The following is a 19,825-nucleotide window of genomic DNA, read 5'->3' on the forward strand; positions in this document are numbered from 1 at the left end:
TCTCTTTGGGCTTGCTAGGAAGTTTTGCAGAAACTGTATTTTCTTATTTTTGTTAAATATTTTTTATTAATTTTCAATTACAAAAATCCAATATGCATCTTATTATATTAATACTAAATAGAAATACCAATTCAAGTACAAATCAATTACATAGCCAATTATAAATCTGATCTGGCTTCCCACATGCTGTACTTCAGGGTCAGAGTCCCTTTAATTCTACCTCCAGATTATTGCTCAACGCAAATACAATCGATTCTTGATGAAAACCCTTATACCACAGCTATAATAATTAACTTCAGTTTGCATTAACACATATAATAATTTGTAAATTTGCAAGTGAACTTCTCCTTTCTTCTTCCTGTGTGAGGTTTTAATTTCCATCAATTGTTCCTTTAATTCTTTATCAAATATTATGTCTATATTAATTATTCCTGATCTCCTTTGTGCCTTACGGCTGTGTTGACCGGAAATTACTCTGGAGAGGTCTCTCTCTTTGTTCTCAACTCTTCTGATGCAGCTGGAAATTCCACTTTCGATTTCAAGCAGGGAGTCACCCAATGTCCTGCCAAAGCCCTGGTGGGCCTCCAAGTTCTCCCCTCCACATCCAGTTGAAGCAATTAATTATAATTATGCATAGAAGAGTGATCTGGTGCCCTGCCAGAGCTCCGGCAAGTCTTCAAAGTCCAGTCCCTTCTCCCCTCAATGAGGGGGCAAGTAAAAAAATTAACTCTGCCCTTTTTATAATTATTCCAAATATTAATATTTTCCTCACACAGTCCCATTTTTCATTATAATCCATATCTGTACTCCCATCTCCTTTCTTCTTAACTTGCTTTATTTTCTTTGGCATTCTCGGGGGGGGGGTTGCCGAGTCATTTATGTAACAAAGGAATTATAATGAAGTGATTGGCTTCCCCCTCCCTAACATACTATCTTGTTGCTCGAATGAAGTTATCTTCCAATTTAAATCTGTACAACCTTGTAGCTGTTTCGATTCGACAGTCCTTAATCTTGTCCCATCATTACCGGCACACGTCTGTGTATTAATCCTAATTAATCTCTTAATGAACAGAAGAACTGCTGCTCTTAATGGCAGCATTGGAGGGTTACCAAGAAGTGAAGTGCTTTTGCACGCAGCTTCTCCCTACCTCTCACCTCCATGTCAGAATGAAAGGCAGGTATCGAAACGATCTCTCCCCGGGCCCTGGGGGGAGCTTTCAAGGATAATTACCCTCAAATCATCCTTGTTTGTCTTTGCTAAAGGTCTCTGCTATCGTGGGAGCTGTGCCATTAAGGCAACTGGAAACCGGAAGCCAAACACACACACTTTTCAACATGGTGGGGGCACCAAGGGAAAACATTTCTGCCAAGGCTATGACTCCTGTTTCTCTCTTAATAGTTAAATTAACCCCTCTCAACACCCTGTAGTAATCTGTCCAGTATTATGATAACCAGGAGCAAGACTTTATTCTTAGACAGGCATCCCCAACCTGCAGCCCTCCAGATGTTTTGGCCTACAACTCCCATGATCCCTAGCTAACAGGACCAGTGGTCAGGGATGATGGGAATTGTAGTCCAAAACATCTGGAGGGCCGAAGGTTGGGGGTGCCTGCTCTTAAACCTCCTCATCCCCCTGTTTATTCAGTTTCTGTCCAGTGTGTTCTGCCAATAAACAGCTTTCCTTAGGCTGTGAGGACGTAGAATGTTACTAGTTTGTGGGTGCGACTCCCTTATGCCATGAGTTTTTCTGGGTGCCAGGCATTGAGCTCCTGGGTTCAGCAAATGGCTTTATTTCAAAGAGAAGTTCAGTTCTTTGTATATGCCCAGGAAAACATGTTGAATCTGTGAGAATATTCTGGGGTTTAGTATTTAAATTTCTGGACAGAATACAAGAAAAGCAGTCTGCTAGAGTACTTTCACAAAGCTGATATTAGCTGTCAAAAGGAAAGCATAAAATGGTGCAAATAAATCTGTGCAACTGCCTCTCAGAAATTGCCTAAATGCTATCTTACTCTGTTTTAACCACCACCACCCCTCTCACACACACAGGAGCACCACCATCATAGTCTTACACCCATATCTAGTGAGAAAAATAACCTCCCTTAAGAGAGTTCCCAGATTTCTCCTTTTTCAACATACTTCTTCATATTGTTCTACACAGTATTTCACTGCATCCACCTGTTACCGTAGCAACATGTTCTAATCTACAGGGAAATGTTGCTCTGCCTCCCGGGCTCACCGCCTCCCGTTAGGCATGTGTGCACGTGCGGGGTGACAATGCATGGCTAGTTCGCATGTGATCTATGGTACTCTTTCTGTGGAAGCATGCATTCATGAATTCTCTTCTTCAGTGCCTGGTCAGCTCAGCTGGTTAAAACATGGCGCTGATAGGGCCACGGTGGCATCTTTGATCCCCATGGTGGGGCAGTGGGATCTTTCTGCCTTGCAGGGGTTGGATGATCCTGGGGGTCCCTTCCAGCTCTACAGTTCCCCCTGCACAATTCATATCTGAATGGTTTCACAGTCATCTCATCTGTGCTGCGCCAGCATGGGATCTTGAGGTGCTGCCCTTGACTCCGCTGGCCGGGCCTGGGTACGGGGTGCCCCTGGAGAGAATTCCCCTCCCACTTGGGAGGCTTCCTCTGGCAAGGTGGGTGTGCAGGTGAATGCGGACAGGAAGGCTGGTGATCTCTCACTGCCCTGCCCTTCTCTTCTTTATAGTTTATGATTTTCAGTTTGATACATTCCAGTAATTTTACAATCATTTTAACATTTCAAAACTTGACTTCCCCCTCTTTCTGCTTTTCATTAAATTTATTTATTTTTGTTTTCTGCATATCTAAATGAATGAATTTGCTCACCTATTCATCTACATTAAATATATATACTCTTACAAATGGGGGGACTTTATAAATGGGGGACGTGGGTGGCGCTGTGGGTTAAACCACAGAGCCTAGGACTTGCCGGTCAGAAGGTCAGCAGTTCGAATCCCCGCGACAGGGTGAGCTCCCGTTGCTCAGTCCCTGCTCCTGCCAACCTAGCAGTTTGAAAGCACTCAAAGTGCGTGTGCTGCTCTGGTTTGCCAGAAGTGTCTTAGTCATGCTGGCCACATGACCTGGAAGCTCCCTCGGCCAATAAAGCAAGATGAGCACCGCAACCCCAGAGTCGGTCACGACTGGACCTAATGTTCAGGGGTCACATTACCTTTATTCTTATAAAACTGCATGTTATTACAATATTCTTATCCGTTTACAGTTTATTTGTAAATATCCAATAAACCATTTCCATTCTTTTATAAATAGTTGGTTATCTTGCTAATTTTTCTGGTAGCATACTCTGCATTTCTGCATACTCCATAAGTTTTTGTATCCATTCTTCTTTCACTGGGACATATTCTTCTTCTTTCCATTTTTCGGCAAGTAACTTTCTTGCTGCTGTAGATGCACCCATCCTCACAACTGTTGGGAAAAAGAACCCCCGGGGATAAAAGCATGATCAAAGACTAGTATATCTGTATTCCAAACTTTATTTAAATCCATACAAAAATTATTTATATATTTCTTTATTTATATATTTGGAATTGTGGGGAGGGGGGAACTGGGCGTGGGAGGGTGGGTAAGAGCTCCGCTCGAGCTGCTGGTCTCACTGCTGCCGTTGCCTGGAAGAGAAAAGAAGAGAAAGGATTCTTAATATTTTAATTGATTCTTACGCTGATAACCCATCTTTCTGCACCCTCCGCCCCACTGCCAGATTTTCTCTGGTCTCCCTGTTCCTGAGGAAGAAAGATCAACACTCACCATCCACGTTGTTATCGGTGGACTCCATCCCCTGGTCGCATGGTCTCACAAAAATCGATCGAATCTTAACCTTCTCCTCCTTTCCGTCCTTCATGATGTTTACCTCCTCCTTCCACTGATCTCCTTCCTCCTCCTGGCAGACCAGGGGGTGTATCTTGGGCAACCGGCAGCAGGAGACCAGCAGCCCACGGAGCCTCCTCAGACTTCGGAACCTAGGGAAGAAGAGGAAACAATGAGGAAATGGGTTCTAGAGATCTCTGTGCTGGATTTGGGGCTCCTGGCAGCTAAACCTCCCCTACGTTTCTAAAGGAGAAATCCTACTTACACTTGACATGCAGAGAGTCTCTGAAATCTCTCTCGCGGCATCCTTCTCTCTCCTTCACTAGCTATCCTCAAATGGTTGCTCTTCCCAAAGTGCTCAGCCAAGTCACTCAGCAGGGGGACGTGTCACAATGGAGGATGTGACCCCCTTACTTTAGCTATCTTGCTTAATAATGGGCATTGTTCCCCTTCACAGTCACTTTTCAAATCTATCTTTCAGTAGGTTAAGCGGTTTTATTCCATTTATTTAGAAAAGATCTCGAGCTGGCTTCATCCAGCATTTCTGGACAGGACAGGAAACCCCTTGCAAACACGGTGTGGTCATCAAGGGAAAGCACTTCTGGCCTAGACTACGGCTGCTGTTTCTCACTTCATAGTTCAAAATAACCCCTCTCCACACCCTGTAGTAATCTGTCCAGTATTACATTTCAATGTACCCCAAGCTCTACATTGGATTCTTGGTTATTAAAAACTGGTTGAAACAATTTTATTTCATTCACAAAAGAAAACCTGACATGGGATTCTGATCAAGGTTTATAGACAATGGGTGAGACATTTATTGATCCTTTTTGTAAGTTATTATTTGTCTACTTTAGTGTATTATTTATATATAGTAATCAAGAAGGGATGGGAAGCAGTTTTGAATATGAAACTGGTGGGCGGCTGTCATGAGTTCAGATCCATTTCATAGAATCATGGAATCTTAGAGTTGGAAGGGAGCCAGGGGTCATCTAGACCAACCCCCTGCAATGCAGGAATTTCAGCGACAGCATCCGTGACAGATGGCCATCCAGCCTCTGGTTAGAAACCTCCAAGGAAGGAGAGTCCACCACCTTCCAAGGGAGTCTTGTTCGACTGCCAAACCGCTCTTAGTGTCAGAAAGGTTTTCATTAATGTTTAGTCGGAATCTCCTTTCTTTGAACTTGAAGCCATCTGTTCGAGTCCTCCTGTCCAGAGCAAGATAAAAAAAGCATCCTCCCTCTTCCATGTGACAGGCCTTAAGATAGCTGAAGATCTCCTCTCAGTCTCCTCTTTTCCAGGCTAAACATACCCAGCTCCTTCAAGCATTCATCGTAAGGCTTCGTTTCCAGACCCTCGATCATCTTGGTCACCCTCCTCTGCACATGGTCCAGCTTGTCAGCATCCTTCTTAAACTGTGGTGCCCAGAACTGGACACAGTATTCCAAGTGTGTTCTGACCAAGGCAGAATCGAGTGGTACTATTACCTCCCTTGATCTGGACACTAGACTTCTGCTGAGGCAGCCTAGAATAGTGTTAGCTTTCTTTTGCTGCTGCATCACGCTGTTGACTCCTGTTAAGCTTTTGGTCCACCAAGACCCTTAGATCTTTTCCACCTATACTGCTAGAAAGCCAGGTGTCCCCCATCCCATCTTAGTGAATCTGGTTCTTGCAGAACCTGACATGACTCCCTATTGAAATTCATTTTGTTTGCTTGTCACTTGTCACCCCACTTGTCACTTTTCCCCAGGAGGACGAGGAACCATTCATGGCTGCTCATCATGTCCCGGCCGTGGGCAACATTTGCAGCCTGGTGCATTGCACCACCATCTCGGAGCCACACTGCTCCTGTGGCTGTTGCTCTGCCTCCCGGGGTCACCGCCTCTGAGTTCCCGCTGGAACCCAGCCGTTTGAATCAGCCCATCTGCAGCGGTCCCAGGGGAGTGGCAAAGCTAGGAGGAGCAGACCTTACCGATGCAGGCTTCCCTCTAGTCCGCTCCCCTCATCGGGGAGGAAGTTTGCCCCCACACCATGTGTTTCTGCTGGAGGCAAGAAGGCAACATCGGTTGGCTCTTCCACCGCACCTGGGGGCCTTGTGACCACCATCAAGTGGTCAGCTTTCTCCTCCAGCTGTCGGGTTCTTTCCTGATGTCCTTTGGGTTGTTTATCAATTTTCCTTTATCTTTGATTTTAGATATAATATTTTGAGTTTCCTTTTTCTTCAGTTGCTACACCAGCAACTTTCCTGATTTTTTTGCATGTTCGAAGTACTTCTGTTTTATTCTTTTTCTTTATTATTGATCATTGAATTTGTAATAACTTAATAGTTTGCTTTATAGTTTCTTTGTTGGGTTTCTGTATTAATTCTTTTTCCTTTTTTGTCAAGGCCTCTAAAATTTCCTTTTTCTTCTGTTCTCTCAATTTTTTTTTAATATGCATTTTGTTGTATAAACAGACCTCTCCTGACCGCCTTACTGGCATCCCAAACCACCTGTAATTTTGTTTCTCTATTTAAATTTAATTCAAAATAAACTCCTAATATTTACTCTGCTTTTTCTAAAAGTTTCTGATCATCCAACAACTCCTTACTCAATCTCCATCTACGAGTGGAGTCATTTCCCTCTCGTAGTTGCAGTATTACTGGATTATGATCTGAAATTGTTCTTGGTAATATTTCTATTTTTTTTAATTCTGAGTTTGTATTCTTGTTATAAAAAAGCACGCCTAGACATTCAGCTTCTGCGCTCATAACCTAGGTTTAAGGTGCCATTTAGCTCCTAGTGTTCATATCTCTGTTTCTAACCCTGCACCTGTATGTACACATAAAGGTAAAGGTAAAGGGATCCCTGACCATTAGGTCCAGTCGTGACTGACTCTGGGGTTGCGGCACTCATCTCACTTTATTAGCCGAGGGAGCCGGCGTACAGCTTCTGGGTCATGTGGCCAGCATGACTAAGCCGCTTCTGGCAAACCAGAGCAGCGCATGGAAACGCCGTTTACCTTTCCGCCGGAGCGGTACCTCTGTGGTTTAACCCACAGCGCCACCCATGTCCCTGCATGTACACATACACACACACAAATGAAGGAATGGAGAGAGAAAAAGAAGATGGAGAAAAGAGAAGAAGAAAAGGGGGGGGTGCGTGTGTGCAGAGAAGAATTAGACGTAGAAAGTAATAATGTAAAAGTAGGGGTGTAAATAAACCATTTTTAACTTACCAAACGTGGTCTTTTCCTATGCTGGGGTAAGAGGGGACTCATTTTTTTAAAAGTCTAACAGCCTATATTGTCATGTTTTGCTGCATATTTTAAAGCTCTGCTGGGGTTCTCTCACCAAAGAGTACTTGCCCCGAACCTAGATCTAGGCATCCAGGGAATTTTCCTTTTATACCTATATTTTTCCTTGCCTACCAACAGGATGCTACTGTGGGGCAGTCAGGTGGGGGTTGGATGGGAGGCAGACTCATGGCCCAGTGACTGGTCAGGGATAGATGGGAAGTTCTACTTCAACATCCAGAAGATCACAGGTTTCCCCATCACTGAACCAGAAGTTACTGTTGTCATTTTGGAAAACCGTTAAAATGATATATAATGAAATTCAACCAAGGGGATTTGAGGAAGTCACTTAATAATGTTACCAAGATTTAAACAGGATGTATGTTTGTTTGTTTGTCTGTCTTTCTGTTTGTTTTAAATTTTAGAAAATCAATTAAAAATTTTGAAAAAAGAAGCTACTGTTGTCAGTGCTGGTCTGTTGAAGCCCTTGCTCTGTACCTGAGCACTTCTGATTTAAAGTACATATTAATTCACTTTTCTCTCTCTTTTTGCTCTGCTGAAGCAACACAGCTACCAATAAAAAAAATCCTTCCAGTAGCACCTTAGAGACCAACTAAGTTTGTGATTGGTATGAGCTTTCGTGTTTCGACTACGGCAGACCAACACGGCTACCTTCCTGTAAACAGCTACCAATAGTTTAAGCATGATTACATTTGCTCTCATAACCACTCTGTGAGGAGGGGCACTAAATTATTCCCATGAAGAGCAAGAAAAGCAAAAATGACCTGTAGTAACTTGCCCACAGACTCACACTAAATCTGCTACAAAAGGGGGTTGGGACCCTCTGAGTCTACAGTCTTCAAACCAGGACTCCTAGATCCAACATGAGATTTCCCCAGACACTCTACAAAACTCTTCCTAACTTCATGAAGCACAGACTATGGTGTTTACTTGTAGAGAAAAACTAGCAGAGGGGAAATTCAATATCTTTGCATACATCCTTGAAGAAAGCTGCTAGTGACCCAAGTCAAAACAGTGTTGCAACCTCGTGCCATAAATGTCAGCTAATGGGTAATAATGAATTCCTGCTGCTCCAGGTTGTTTTGTTGGGAACAGAGAACACACTGAATCCTACCCAGGCTGCAAATCTCCACTTGGATTTTTGCATAGCTCACTTAAGAGGTTCACAGAGTTCCTAACCCTACATTAATCCTTAGCTATGTTTTCTTTCCAAGAACAGAATTATTTTGTCAGTGTTATAAGAAAACAAAATGGGAAGATTATGAAGCAGGCAATCCTTTGGAGAACCCAATTACTAACCATATGTTAAAAGCAATAACTTAATCAGTTGATAGCATTTTCTATAATGCCATTACAAAAATATACTCAGCAATTTTTCCCCAATTTAGAAAATTCCAGAGGTAGCCCCTCTATAGAATCTTGTTTTCGTGAAATGAAAGTGAGAGGTTCACAGAAGTTTTCTAATATCTGCTTCATCACAATTAGGTAAACAGAGAAACTTTCATATGCGTCAATTGCCCTGGCTTCTGTACTTCTCTTCTGGCTTCTGTCCATGTTTTGCCCATGAGGAAGACCTTCTACCCTGCCGCCCTCAGGGGAGAGGTTTAAAATGCACTAGATACACGTGCACTAGAATTCCTTATGCTTCAGCCTTCTGCCCAGATCTCCAGAAGATAAATATCACAGCTTGTTCTATCTTGTGTGTAAATGCACACACAAAGAGACAGTATGACCCTGCACTCGCCACCTCTGGTAACCACCTAGCAATGAATGAATAGCCTGCAACTACTCTATAATGAAGAGAAGTAGACTCAGCTTCCTTAAGTTAATAATAATAAATTTGCTGTGGTAATAATTAATAATTAATTAATGCAAAGAAAATTAATAACAAAGTACACAGCAAGTAGGTACGTACCTCCAGAGTGCATAGTGGGGACGGAATCACAGTGACCTTTGGTCTGACAGTAGAGGTAATCTTACTCAAGAGTATCCCTTTTTCTATGTAATTGGCCTGCAAGCAGGGAAAGTCGAACCATAAAGAGCAGCGCACACCTCTCGGAACCCTACACGGTTGCTTCTAGTTTAGCTAGCCCCTGCTTAATGCCCAGCTTACTCCCAATTCCGTCACCCTCCTCCCTACAGTCAAACTGCCAATAGCTTTCTTTTCTACAACACGGGCACACACATCAGCAGAGCACTGATTGTCCATTCAGAAAACACACTAGTCTTGTTCACAAAGTCACCAATATGTAGGCTAAACACCCAAGCTGATGCCTATTCTGAGATCAAGCACTCTGCACCTAATACCTGCATGCTCAGTGCGACATATTAAAGGAGTGTAGGCTCCCCTTTTCAGATACTGGGTTAGATTCAACTAGATTTTACTCAGAGTAGACCCATTGAAATTAATGGTCTTGACAAACTGTGGTTGATTATTTCAATGGGTCAGAGTAAACACTGAATCCCACCTACTGTTTTAAGTATGAAAGCATTCAGCGAATAATCACCTCCCTGCTATTAACAAGTAAACAAAAGAAGACTTAACAACTTGTATACAACCATTCCATGTGTCTGTTACTCATTCTGCCAACTCTTCCAGAATTATTTCACCAGCCCAGGCAGAAGCAGCACTGTCACAAAACTGAGAAGCAAAAGTGTGTAATGCCCATGTTTGGGGCATGTGCAACCTTTTACTTGGTAAAAGGAAACACAAATATGGTATTTGTACTTCTCGGGAAGTGTGCTGTCTCCCCGGGGCTAAGATCCAAGATGTAACTGAACAAGGAATCATAAAACCCACTGACAAATACCCCTTCCTCTTGGTTCATGTGGGAACCAATGGCACTGCAAGCAATAGCCTCCAGAAGATCAAAAGAGACTATGAGGCTTTGGGCAGGAAATTGAAGCAATTAAACGCACAAATTGTCATCTCATCTGTCCTCCCAGTTGAACGACGTGGCCCAGGGAGAGAGGGAAAAATAGTGGAAGTGAACAGCTGGCTTCGCAAATGGTGTAAATTGGTGTAAATGGTGCAAATGGTGTAAATTCGCAAATTGGAGGCAGGTGATTAGCTGTGGGAGGAGCTTATCAGAGCTTGCAGGGCAGCAGCTGAAGAAGGTGCAAAAAGGGTTTTCTTGTGTGTGTGTTTCTTTGTGGCTGATTAGCTGCTCTCCCTGTGCAAAGGTCAGAGGGGGCAGGGTTTCTGTTGAGGCAGGTGATTAGCTGTGGGAGGAGCTTATCAGAGCTTGCAGGGCAGCAGCTGAAGAAGGTGCAAAAAGGGTTTTCTTGTGTGTGTGTTTGTGCGGCGCGCGCAGTTTGATCCATCTTTTAGATTTAGGGGAGCTAGTCTCAAATGTTTGTTGGGGGAGACCTAGGTTTTTTGGGGGGGAGTTATTTGTCCTGTCTTCACGCTTTTTATGATGGAGGACCGCTGTAGCCACGTCCAACGACACATTCTCAAGATGGAGGGGGAGGGAACAGCTGCTGTCGCCTGCGGTTCCTGCACAATGTTTGCCATCTTGCCAAAGGTTGCAGGCAGCTTTACCTGCAGCAATTGCATGTTGATTGCCCTCTTAGAAGACAAAGTCCAGCAACTGGAGGAACGTGTAGCTACGCCCCAAAGAATTAGAGAGCTGGAGCTCTTCTTGGAAGCAACAGAGCACACCGTCTCCACCAAGGAGGAGACAGGGGACTCCCCTGAGAAGGAGGCTAGTTCACCAACACAGGAGCCAGATATATGGAGAAACGTGACTCAAAGAAGTAGGAGGCCCAGGGTTCGCTCTGATTGTTTAGAAATACACAATCGCTTTGAGGTCCTCTCCCCTAGCATGGAAGACGAAGAGCAGACTCCATTTGAGGATCTCTCCCTCATTACAGTCGATCAGGTATATGAAGACGAGCAGCAAAGTCAGTCCTCAGGGAATGTGCAGGCGACCTTGGAACGGACAGCTCACGGAAGAACCCCGACCAAACCTAAGAGGAGGCGTGTAGTGGTGATAGGGGATTCCCTACTGAGGGGAACAGAAGCAGTGATCTGTGGGCCTAACAAGATGTCTCGGGAAGTGTGCTGTCTCCCTGGGGCTAAGATCCAAGATGTAACTGAATGAATGCAAGGAATCATAAAACCCACTGACAAATACCCCCTCCTCTTGGTTCATGTGGGAACCAATGACACTGCAAGCAATAGCCTCCAGAAGATCAAAAGAGACTACGAGGCTCTGGGCAGGAAATTGAAGCAATTAAATGCACAAATTGTCATCTCATCTGTCCTCCCAGTTGAACGACGTGGCCCAGGGAGAGAGGGAAAAATAGTGGAAGTGAACAGCTGGCTTCGCAAATGGTGTAAACAGGAACAGTTTGGATTCTTAGATCACGGACTGCAGTTTCTTGAAGATGGACTTCTGGCAAGCGATGGGCTGCACCTCACAACGGTTGGGAGGAATGTTTTTGCCAAAAATCTCAGAAACCTCATCAGGAGGGCTTTAAACTGACTAATGTGGGGGAGGGAGACAGTGCTCCTGAAGGTAGGAGTCTATCAGTTGATGAAGATGATCATCCAAATGTCATAGACCAAATGGAGCAAACAGGACGCAGACCTAGTGGTGGGAGGAAAAAATCCTTAAATAAGAGTTACGGGGGAATGATTAATGGACTTCAATGTCTGTACACTAATGCGCAAAGCATGGGAAATAAACAAGATGAGCTTGAGCTCTTGGTACAGCAAACTAAATATGACATAATAGGCATCACTGAAACCTGGTGGGATAAGTCCCACGATTGGAATGTAACAATGGAGGGATATAATCTATTTCAGAGAAACAGACCAGACAAGAAAGGAGGAGGAGTGGCGTTATATGTCAGGGATGTGTATACCTGTGAAGAGATCCAAGATTTAGAACCTCAAAGCCAAAGTGAGAGCATTTGGGTCAAAATTAAGGGAGAGAAGAATAACAGGGACCTCATTGTGGGAGTTTACTATAGATCCCCAAGCCAAACGGAGGACATAGATGATGCCTTCCTGGAACAGATGGCCAAGCATGCAAAAGGAAGGGAGATAGTAGTAATGGGGGACTTCAGTTACCTGGATATTTGTTGGATGTCAAACTCAGCCAAGAGCATAAGGTCAAACAGATTCCTCACTGGCCTTGCAGACAACTTCATTGTCCAGAAAGTGGGAGAAGCAACAAGAGGAACAGCCATTTTAGATCTGGTCCTAACCAATGTTGATGACCTGGTTAGTGGGGTAGAAGTGGAAGGATCATTAGGCGCGAGTGATCATGCTCTTCTGAAGTTTACTATACAGCGGAAAGGAGCAGCCAAGCATACTAGGACTCAATTTCTTGACTTTAAGAAAGCCGACTTCATAAAACTTAGGGAAGTGCTGGGTGAGATCCCATGGACAGTAATACTAAAAGGAAAGGGAGTTCATGATGGCTGGGAGTTTGTTAAGAGGGAGAGAGTAAAAGCACAACGTCAGGCAATACCAATGAGACGGAAACATGGAAGGTGCCTAAAGAAGCCAGGGTGGCTATCTAAAGAACTTTTAACTGAGTTAAGATTAAAAAAGAATGTGTACAAAAAATGGAAAAGGGGGGAAACCACCAAAGAGGAATTCAAACAAATAGCCAGCACGTGTAGACACAAAGTCAGAAAAGCTAAAGCACAGAATGAACTCAGGCATGCTAGAGAGGTTAAAAGCAACAAAAAAGGCTTTTATGGGTATGTTTGTAGCAAAAGGAAGAACAAAGAAACAGTGGGGTCACTCAGAGGAGAAGATGGTGAAATGCAAACGGGACACAGAAAGGGCTGAACTCCTCAATGCCTTCTTTGCCTCAGTCTTCGCCGATAAAGAAAACAATGCCCGACCTGAATAATTTGGAGCAAATGATTCAGCAGAGGAAACACAGCCCAGAATAACTAAGGAGATAGTACAAGAATACTTGGCTAGTTTAGATGTATTCAAGTCTCCAGGGCCAGATGAACTGCATCCAAGAGTATTAAAAGAACTGGCAGATGTGATCTCAGAACCACTGGCAGTCATCTTTGAGAATTCCTGGAGAACAGGCAAAGTCCCGGCAGACTGGAGGAGGGCAAATGTTGTCCCTATATTCAAAAAGGGGAAAAGAGAGGACCCAAATAATTACCGCCCAGTCAGTCTGACATCAATACCAGGGAAGATTCTGGAGCAGATCATTAAGCAAACAGTCTGTGAGCACCTAGAAAGGAATGCTGGGATCACCAATAGTCAGCATGGATTTCTGAAAAATAAGTCATGTCAGACTAACCTGATCTCGTTTTTTGACAGAATTACAAGCCTGGTAGATGAAGGGAACGCAGTGGATGTAGCCTACCTTGATTTCAGCAAGGCATTTGACAAGGTGCCCCATGATATTCTTGTAAAGAAGCTGGTAAAATGCGGTCTTGACTATGCTACCACTCAGTGGATTTGTAACTGGCTGACTGACCGAACCCAAAGGGTGCTCATCAATGGTTCCTCTTCATCCTGGAGAAGAGTGACTAGTGGGGTGCCACAGGGTTCTGTCTTGGGCCCGGTCTTATTCAACATCTTTATCAACGACTTGGATGATGGACTCAAGGACATCCTGATCAAATTTGCAGATGACACCAAACTGGGAGGGTGGCTAACACCCCAGAGGACAGGATCACACTTCAAAACGACCTTGACAGACTAGAGAACTGGGCCAAAACAAACAAGATGAATTTTAACAGGGAGAAATGTAAAGTATTGCACTTGGGCAAAAAAAATGAGAGGCACAAATACAAGATGGGGGACACCTGGCTTGAGAGCAGTACATGTGAAAAGGATCTAGGAGTCTTGGTTGACCACAAACTTGACATGAGCCAACAGTGTGACACGGCAGCTAAAAAAGCCAATGCAATTCTGGGCTGCATCAATAGGAGTATAGCATCTAGATCAAGGGAAGTAATAGTGCCACTGTATTCTGCTCTGGTCAGACCTCACCTGGAGTACTGTGTCCAGTTCTGAGCACCACAGTTCAAGAAGGACACTGACAAACTGGAACGTGTCCAGAGGAGGGCAACCAAAATGGTCAAAGGCCTGGAAACGAAGCCTTATGAGGAACGGCTAAGGGAGCTGGGCATGTTTAGCCTGGAGAAGAGGAGGTTAAGGGGTGATATGATAGCCATGTTCAAATATATAAAAGGATGTCACATAGAGGAGGGAGAAAGGTTGTTTTCTGCTGCTCCAGAGAAGCGGACACGGAGCAATGGATCCAACCTACAAGAAAGAAGATTCCACCTAAACATTAGGAAGAACTTCCTGACAGTAAGAGCTGTTTGACAGTGGAATTTGCTGCCAAGGAGTGTGGTGGAGTCTCCTTCTTTGGAGGTCTTTAAGCAGAGGCTTGACAACCATATGTCAGGAGTGCTCTGATGGTGTTTCCTGCTTGGCAGGGGGTTGGACTCGATGGCCCTTGTGGTCTCTTCCAGCTCTACGATTCTATGATTCTGTGATAAAAGGAGAATCCTGGAATTTCCTGTGCGGCAATGTGGTGACACCCCTGCCACTGCTGCTGCTAGGAGAAAGCCAGGAGGGACCACAGAGGCCGCAGGAGCCGGATAGGTATGCGCCAGAGATCAGGACCCGCGAAAGCGGAGCAGCATCCTAGTGAAGCCCAGCTGACTAGGAGCGCACCATGGGAGGGCTGCTCTGGCACCAGCAAGCAACTGGGTGAGTGCCTCCCGCGAGTGGGCAGCGTGAGCTTTGGGCCGGGCTTTGTGTCCCAAACAAGCCTTTTTTTTTTTTACTTGGGAAGCGAGGCGGAGAGGCCTTCCCTCCTCACCCTGCTCTTCCAAAATAGTCTCCATCTCAAAGAAGAATCATACCGCCCAATCTCATTGATAAACCAAGCCTACAAGATATTCACATCAATATACAAAATACTTTTCCAAAACCCCATAAAACGCCTCTGCGCAATCAAAAAACAATGGGAGGAAGACAAAGGCTATGAGATTAGCTTTACCCCATGGACTAGAATGTGGTCTAAACCTCCCTTTGAATCCATCTCAGCCAAAAGAAAAGAACTCGCTCTGAAACTCACAGATGGTGCCAAGCCAGGCACCATTCCTCCCAAGGGAAGGCAGAGACGTTTGCAGGTGTTTGGCCAGCATCTCCAATGGTTAGAGGGATGCCTGGCTTTTCCAGAAGGGAGCTGGGAATCAGAAACCCACCTTGGTCTTCGGGAGAGGATGGTTTCAGAGCGAGGAGCCAGAAAGGGGAGAAAGAGAAGATCAGGAGGCAATTTGCGCCCCTTAGGCGTGAGAGCAAAACAGTAAAATAACGGGGAAGCCCGGCGTTTTCTTATCTACTTCCCTGTTTTATTTAGCTAAGCGAGGATGGCTTCACTGGAGAATCACAGGGCGGTTCACAGCAAAAAGATACAAAAGGAAAACATAAAATGCATAACAAAAAACAAGAGCAAGAAGAAGACAAACTAGTAACCCACAACACGTTTACAACGACCCAGAATGATTACAATAGAAAAATCGGACTAATACCTGAAGCCTTTTGTAAAGGCCCCGCCCCCTGGGCCACTGGCCCCGCCCCGCCCCGGGACCCCGAGGTGCAGGGGGCGGGGATTGGCGGCTACGGCGGCCGGCAGGGTCCAAACGTCCCGCTGCGGCAGTTGTTTTCCAACGACGTGCTCGGCGCTCGGCTCCCCGCCCCTGTCAGGAGCGCCGAGTTGCTCGATGGGACAGCAGCTGACGGCGCTTCTTCCTCCTCCTCCTCCTCGCGGTCATTTCCGCGCCGGCCCTGGAAAGGAAGCAGGTGAGAAGCGCGAAGGGGCGTCGTGGGGCTGGGGAGGCCTGCGGGGCCTGCGGGGCTTCTGAGGGAGGAGGCCCTGCGAGCAGGCCGAGTGCAGGGAGGGAAGGAAGGAAGGAAGGGAAGGGGCGCTGAGGTAAACCCTCCGAAGAGGAGGCGGCGGCGGCGAGGCCGAGGGCCGTTGGCGGAGCCGGGCGGGATGAGGGGCCTGCCGGAGGACGGGAGAGGAGGGGGCGCCGGGGGAAGCGAGGGGCTCCTTTGCCCCCGCCATCCATAGCGAGGGGAGGGGGAAACCCTGCTTTATTATTTATTGCGTTTGTACACCGTCCGTCACCTGAAAGTCGCAACTGAAAACGACAATAACAAAAAACCCCACGTCTTCTTTATTTGTTTGTTTTGCGAAATATGTACACCACTTGACTGGAAAGGAAGAAAAGGGGGGAAAGCCTCAGTGCTTCACAAAAAAAAATTGGTTCACAGTAAAATCCGCAGCCCTACTTTAAAAGCATACAAGAGTTTAAAATGCTGAAACAGATTAGAATTACTTCGACTTTCTAAGCATCTGGCTAGTTCTTGTATAATCAGGAATGTTTTTTCAATTGGCAGGGAGTTCCAGAGTGCAGGCAGTGCCACACTAAATGAGATCAAGTTCTTACAAATGTGGAAGGGGCACCTGCAGTAGTGCCAATTCTGCTGCAACTGGCCTTTTTGAAGTTTTACAACAGGGACCTTTAAAAAAAAAATCAAAGATTAGGGAAATGGGAAAAGAGTTAAAAGCAAGGCTGTAGGTGACTTGGGAATGGGAGGTGGGTTTGGTGCAGTGGTTAGTCTTGTACTAGGACGTGGGAGAGACTGGGCTTCAAATCTCCCCACTTGGTCCCCCATGAAGCTCACCTTGCACCATTCACTGCCTCTTAGCCTAACCTACCTCTCAGGGCTGTTGCGAGGATAGAGCCACCTTGAGCTCCTTGAAGGACAGGTGGAATAGAAACGCAGTAAATAAATAAGCTGTTGAAAGAAGGGGTGCTGTGAGACCCTTGAACCAGTCAAAGGAGGGCAGTCCTCCTATTTAAATAGGGAAATGGGATTCTTTGAGATTGCATAAAAGGGAGATGAAGTGGGTGATATAGGACAAGAAAGGTGTGTGTAGAAGAGGAATGGTTTAGAAGTCCTCTGAAGAGTGTAGGTTGAGGAAGGTTGTGGTATGTAGTTCACCTACTTAAACTACTAAGAGTCCCATCCATTGTTCCACCTCTTTTTTTCTTCTGGCCATGCCCATAACTGGCATGCAGCTCCCAGAAGGTTATCCAGAAGGCGAAGCAAATGTTCTCTGCCCCTAACATATGTGGTTAATGTGTTGGAATACATTTAAGAATGTAAGAATAGCCTGCTGAATCAGGCTGAAGGCCCGTTCAGTTCAGCATCCTGTTCTTAGAGTGACCAACCAGATGCCTCTGGGAAGCCTGAAAGGAGGACCTGGGAGTTTCATTACAGTGAAACCTCGGTTTTCGAACGTAATCCGTTCCAGAAGTCTGTTCAATTTCCAAAATGTTTGAAAACCAAGGATCAAAGGGCTGGCAGCAAAATCCTCTAAAAAAATGGAGAAATGTGCCTCGGAAGCCATTCAATTTCTGAGGCGCGTTCGAAAACAGAAGCATTCACTTCTGGGTTTTTTGCGTTCAACTTATGAAACATTCAGCAGCCGAGATGTTCGAAAACCAAGGTTTGACTGTACTAGGTTCAAAGGAATAATCTTCTGAATATTTATTGCTGAGGGCACATCAGTAATTGGGCAGGGGGGTTGTGACTTTCATGCCTTGCTTGGGGTCTTCCTGGAAGTATGCTGGAAATGGAGTGCTGGGGCAGAGGAATCCATGGTCAAAAAGCACTGCTCTTGTTCTTGGAAACTTCAAATATTTGTGGGTACAGAAGTAACAGTGGGTTCTGTCCAACACTGTTGCCCAGCTGATAGGAAGGAATCTATCAATTCTTCTTCCCACCCGCAGCCCCATGCTCTTCCCATCCTCAGACATGCTCTGGAGGGTTGGGGGACCCATTAGTTTAGTTACACCATTGGATACAACCCCAAGGGTTCTACTGAAATAGATCTTGCTGTTTTAGGTTTTTGAAATTGTGGGATTGTGGCCATACTTTTTAGCTACCTTTCCAAAAATGTCAATGATTAAAAAGGAATTGCTGCTCATTACCTTCTTTATGGGATAATACAGTGGACGCTCGGGTTGCGAACGTGATCCGTGCGGGATGCATGTTCGCAACCCACAGCGGTGCGTCTGTGCACACGCGGGCTGCGATTCGGCGCTTCTATGCATACGCAAAGCGCGATTTACTGCTTCTGCGCATGTGCGACTGCCAAAACCCAGAAGTAACCCCTTCTGGTACTTCTGGGTTTCGGTGCATTCGAAACCTGAAAAAACACAACCTGAAGCGTCTGTAACCCAAGGTATGACTGAAGTTATAGTATTTAAATACCTTTACCTGTTCCTTTGCCAGTCTTATCACCAATTCCGATAATAGTAAAAATCCTAAATCCTCTTTGCCACCTTAAAAAACCTTGGCTTTTAAGGTTGGCTTTAAGGAACTGGGATAATTTCAAAAGCCCAAGCACACCCCTTCTGATAATGTGGTTGAAAGAAGGATACATTTTAAAAGCTTGTCTTGAGCATTTTAAAACTACCTGTCTTGAGCATTTTTGTGCAATGGGTTCAAATACAAGATAATGCATTCAGAGTAGAGATTATAATATAGTGTTATAAAAGGCATTGGACAATTCTAATGATTTGTATTATTTTCCATACAGGCATCACTGTGGCCAGTCTTTGTGACTGAGAATGGAACCCCAACGAAATTGATTTTTTTTCACCCCATCTCTCTTCCTAGGAAGTGGGGCTCCCCTCATCTCCTTGTATTGGGCAAGTAAAAGCAACACATATATGAAAATATGCCTCCAAAATTCAAGCGCCACCTCAATGATGATGATGTTACTGGGTCAGTGAAAAGTGAGAGGGTAAGTGCTTGAGGGCAATGGCTTTCTTTGCATGTTTTAAATGTGCGGGTTAGAATGGCCCCACAAGTCAAATCCATCTGTAGAATAATTGCTTTTAAGTCACTGAGGGTGAAGTTATATGGTGCTATTATGTCATGGTCTAGCTCTTGTTAGTATATGGATGGGAAGCTGCATGATAGTCCCATGTAAATTACTCTTAGTTTTCTTAGAGAAGAATAGGCTATGGTATAAAAAGATAAGATAGTAAACATGCCTGATGGACTTGAAAACTTTTTTCTTGCAAGTCACCAAGATTATGGTGATGGGTTCATTGTGCAACTGCCTATGGAGTTTGGACTGGTCTAATAAACATTCCAGAATATATCATTGATTAATGTACATTTAAGGATACTTAAATGTACTTAGACGATTATTTGCCAATACCTTTACAATATGGAGTTTTCTCTCCATATTATAGAACAGGTTTTCTTCAGCTAACTTTTGCTTGGAGTAGACAAAGACTCCTTGCTGCTAATACCTCTCTGGCCTGTTTGGTCTGACCTGACTTTTCTTTTGGTGTGATGTGTCTTCCAAGGAGCAGAGGGTGTAACCTACCAGTGGCTCCTATTCCTGTAAATGATGTATGAGACCAATGCATGCTTACTGAACTGAATGTTTTTTTTCTTAATGCTGATAAGTTGCTTACCTTTTGCATTTCCCAGGTTTTAAATTGTTTTATATTTTATGTTTGCTGTAAGCAACCAACTTAAAAGAAACTTATAACTTCTTTAAATAATAAGTTCTCTTACCTCTCGGGGTAGTAGTCTTGAAGAGAAAGAAAGCTTGTGGGTATAACTGGTGTTTGAG

At 44.7% G+C, this 19,825-nt stretch overlaps 2 protein-coding genes across 5 annotated transcripts in view; one reads left to right on the plus strand and one right to left on the minus strand.

The window, feature by feature from the left end:
- Window positions 1-2,821: 2,821 nt before the first annotated feature.
- On the minus strand, window positions 2,822-15,762 carry LOC308480625 (uncharacterized protein). 3 transcript variants are annotated; one of them, XR_013988138.1, is made up of 5 exons: window positions 12,232-12,824; window positions 10,696-11,746; window positions 9,067-9,162; window positions 3,798-4,009; window positions 2,822-3,658 (listed from the first exon to the last, which is right to left on the minus strand). XR_013988138.1 is itself a non-coding variant. In XM_081012416.1 (3 exons), the coding sequence occupies exons 1-3, from the start codon at window positions 4,161-4,163 to the stop codon at window positions 3,567-3,569; spliced, it is 345 nt and encodes a 114-aa protein (XP_080868542.1). In that variant the 5' UTR covers window positions 4,164-4,692; the 3' UTR covers window positions 2,822-3,566. The 3 variants fall into 3 exon arrangements, 1 of the variants encoding a protein (XP_080868542.1); XR_013988137.1 differs by lacking the exons at window positions 9,067-9,162; window positions 10,696-11,746; window positions 12,232-12,824 and adding an exon at window positions 15,690-15,762; XM_081012416.1 differs by lacking the exons at window positions 9,067-9,162; window positions 10,696-11,746; window positions 12,232-12,824 and adding an exon at window positions 4,123-4,692.
- A 107-nt stretch (window positions 15,763-15,869) lies between these two features.
- The window catches only part of VAMP4 (vesicle associated membrane protein 4), a 29,461-nt gene continuing 25,505 nt past the window's right edge, over window positions 15,870-19,825 (plus strand). The window contains exons 1-2 of one of the 2 annotated variants that reach the window (XM_081012373.1): window positions 15,870-15,960; window positions 18,853-18,979. In XM_081012373.1, the coding sequence (XP_080868499.1) occupies window positions 18,914-18,979 (66 nt within the window). In that variant the 5' untranslated portion in view covers window positions 15,870-15,960; window positions 18,853-18,913. Of the gene's footprint in view, window positions 15,961-18,772; window positions 18,980-19,825 lie in introns of both variants that reach the window. The other variant, XM_081012372.1, reaches the window with a different exon arrangement.

The sequence above is a fragment of the Podarcis pityusensis genome (assembly GCF_964106645.2).
Source record: "Podarcis pityusensis genome assembly, chromosome: 6".
NCBI lineage: Eukaryota > Metazoa > Chordata > Lepidosauria > Squamata > Lacertidae > Podarcis > Podarcis pityusensis.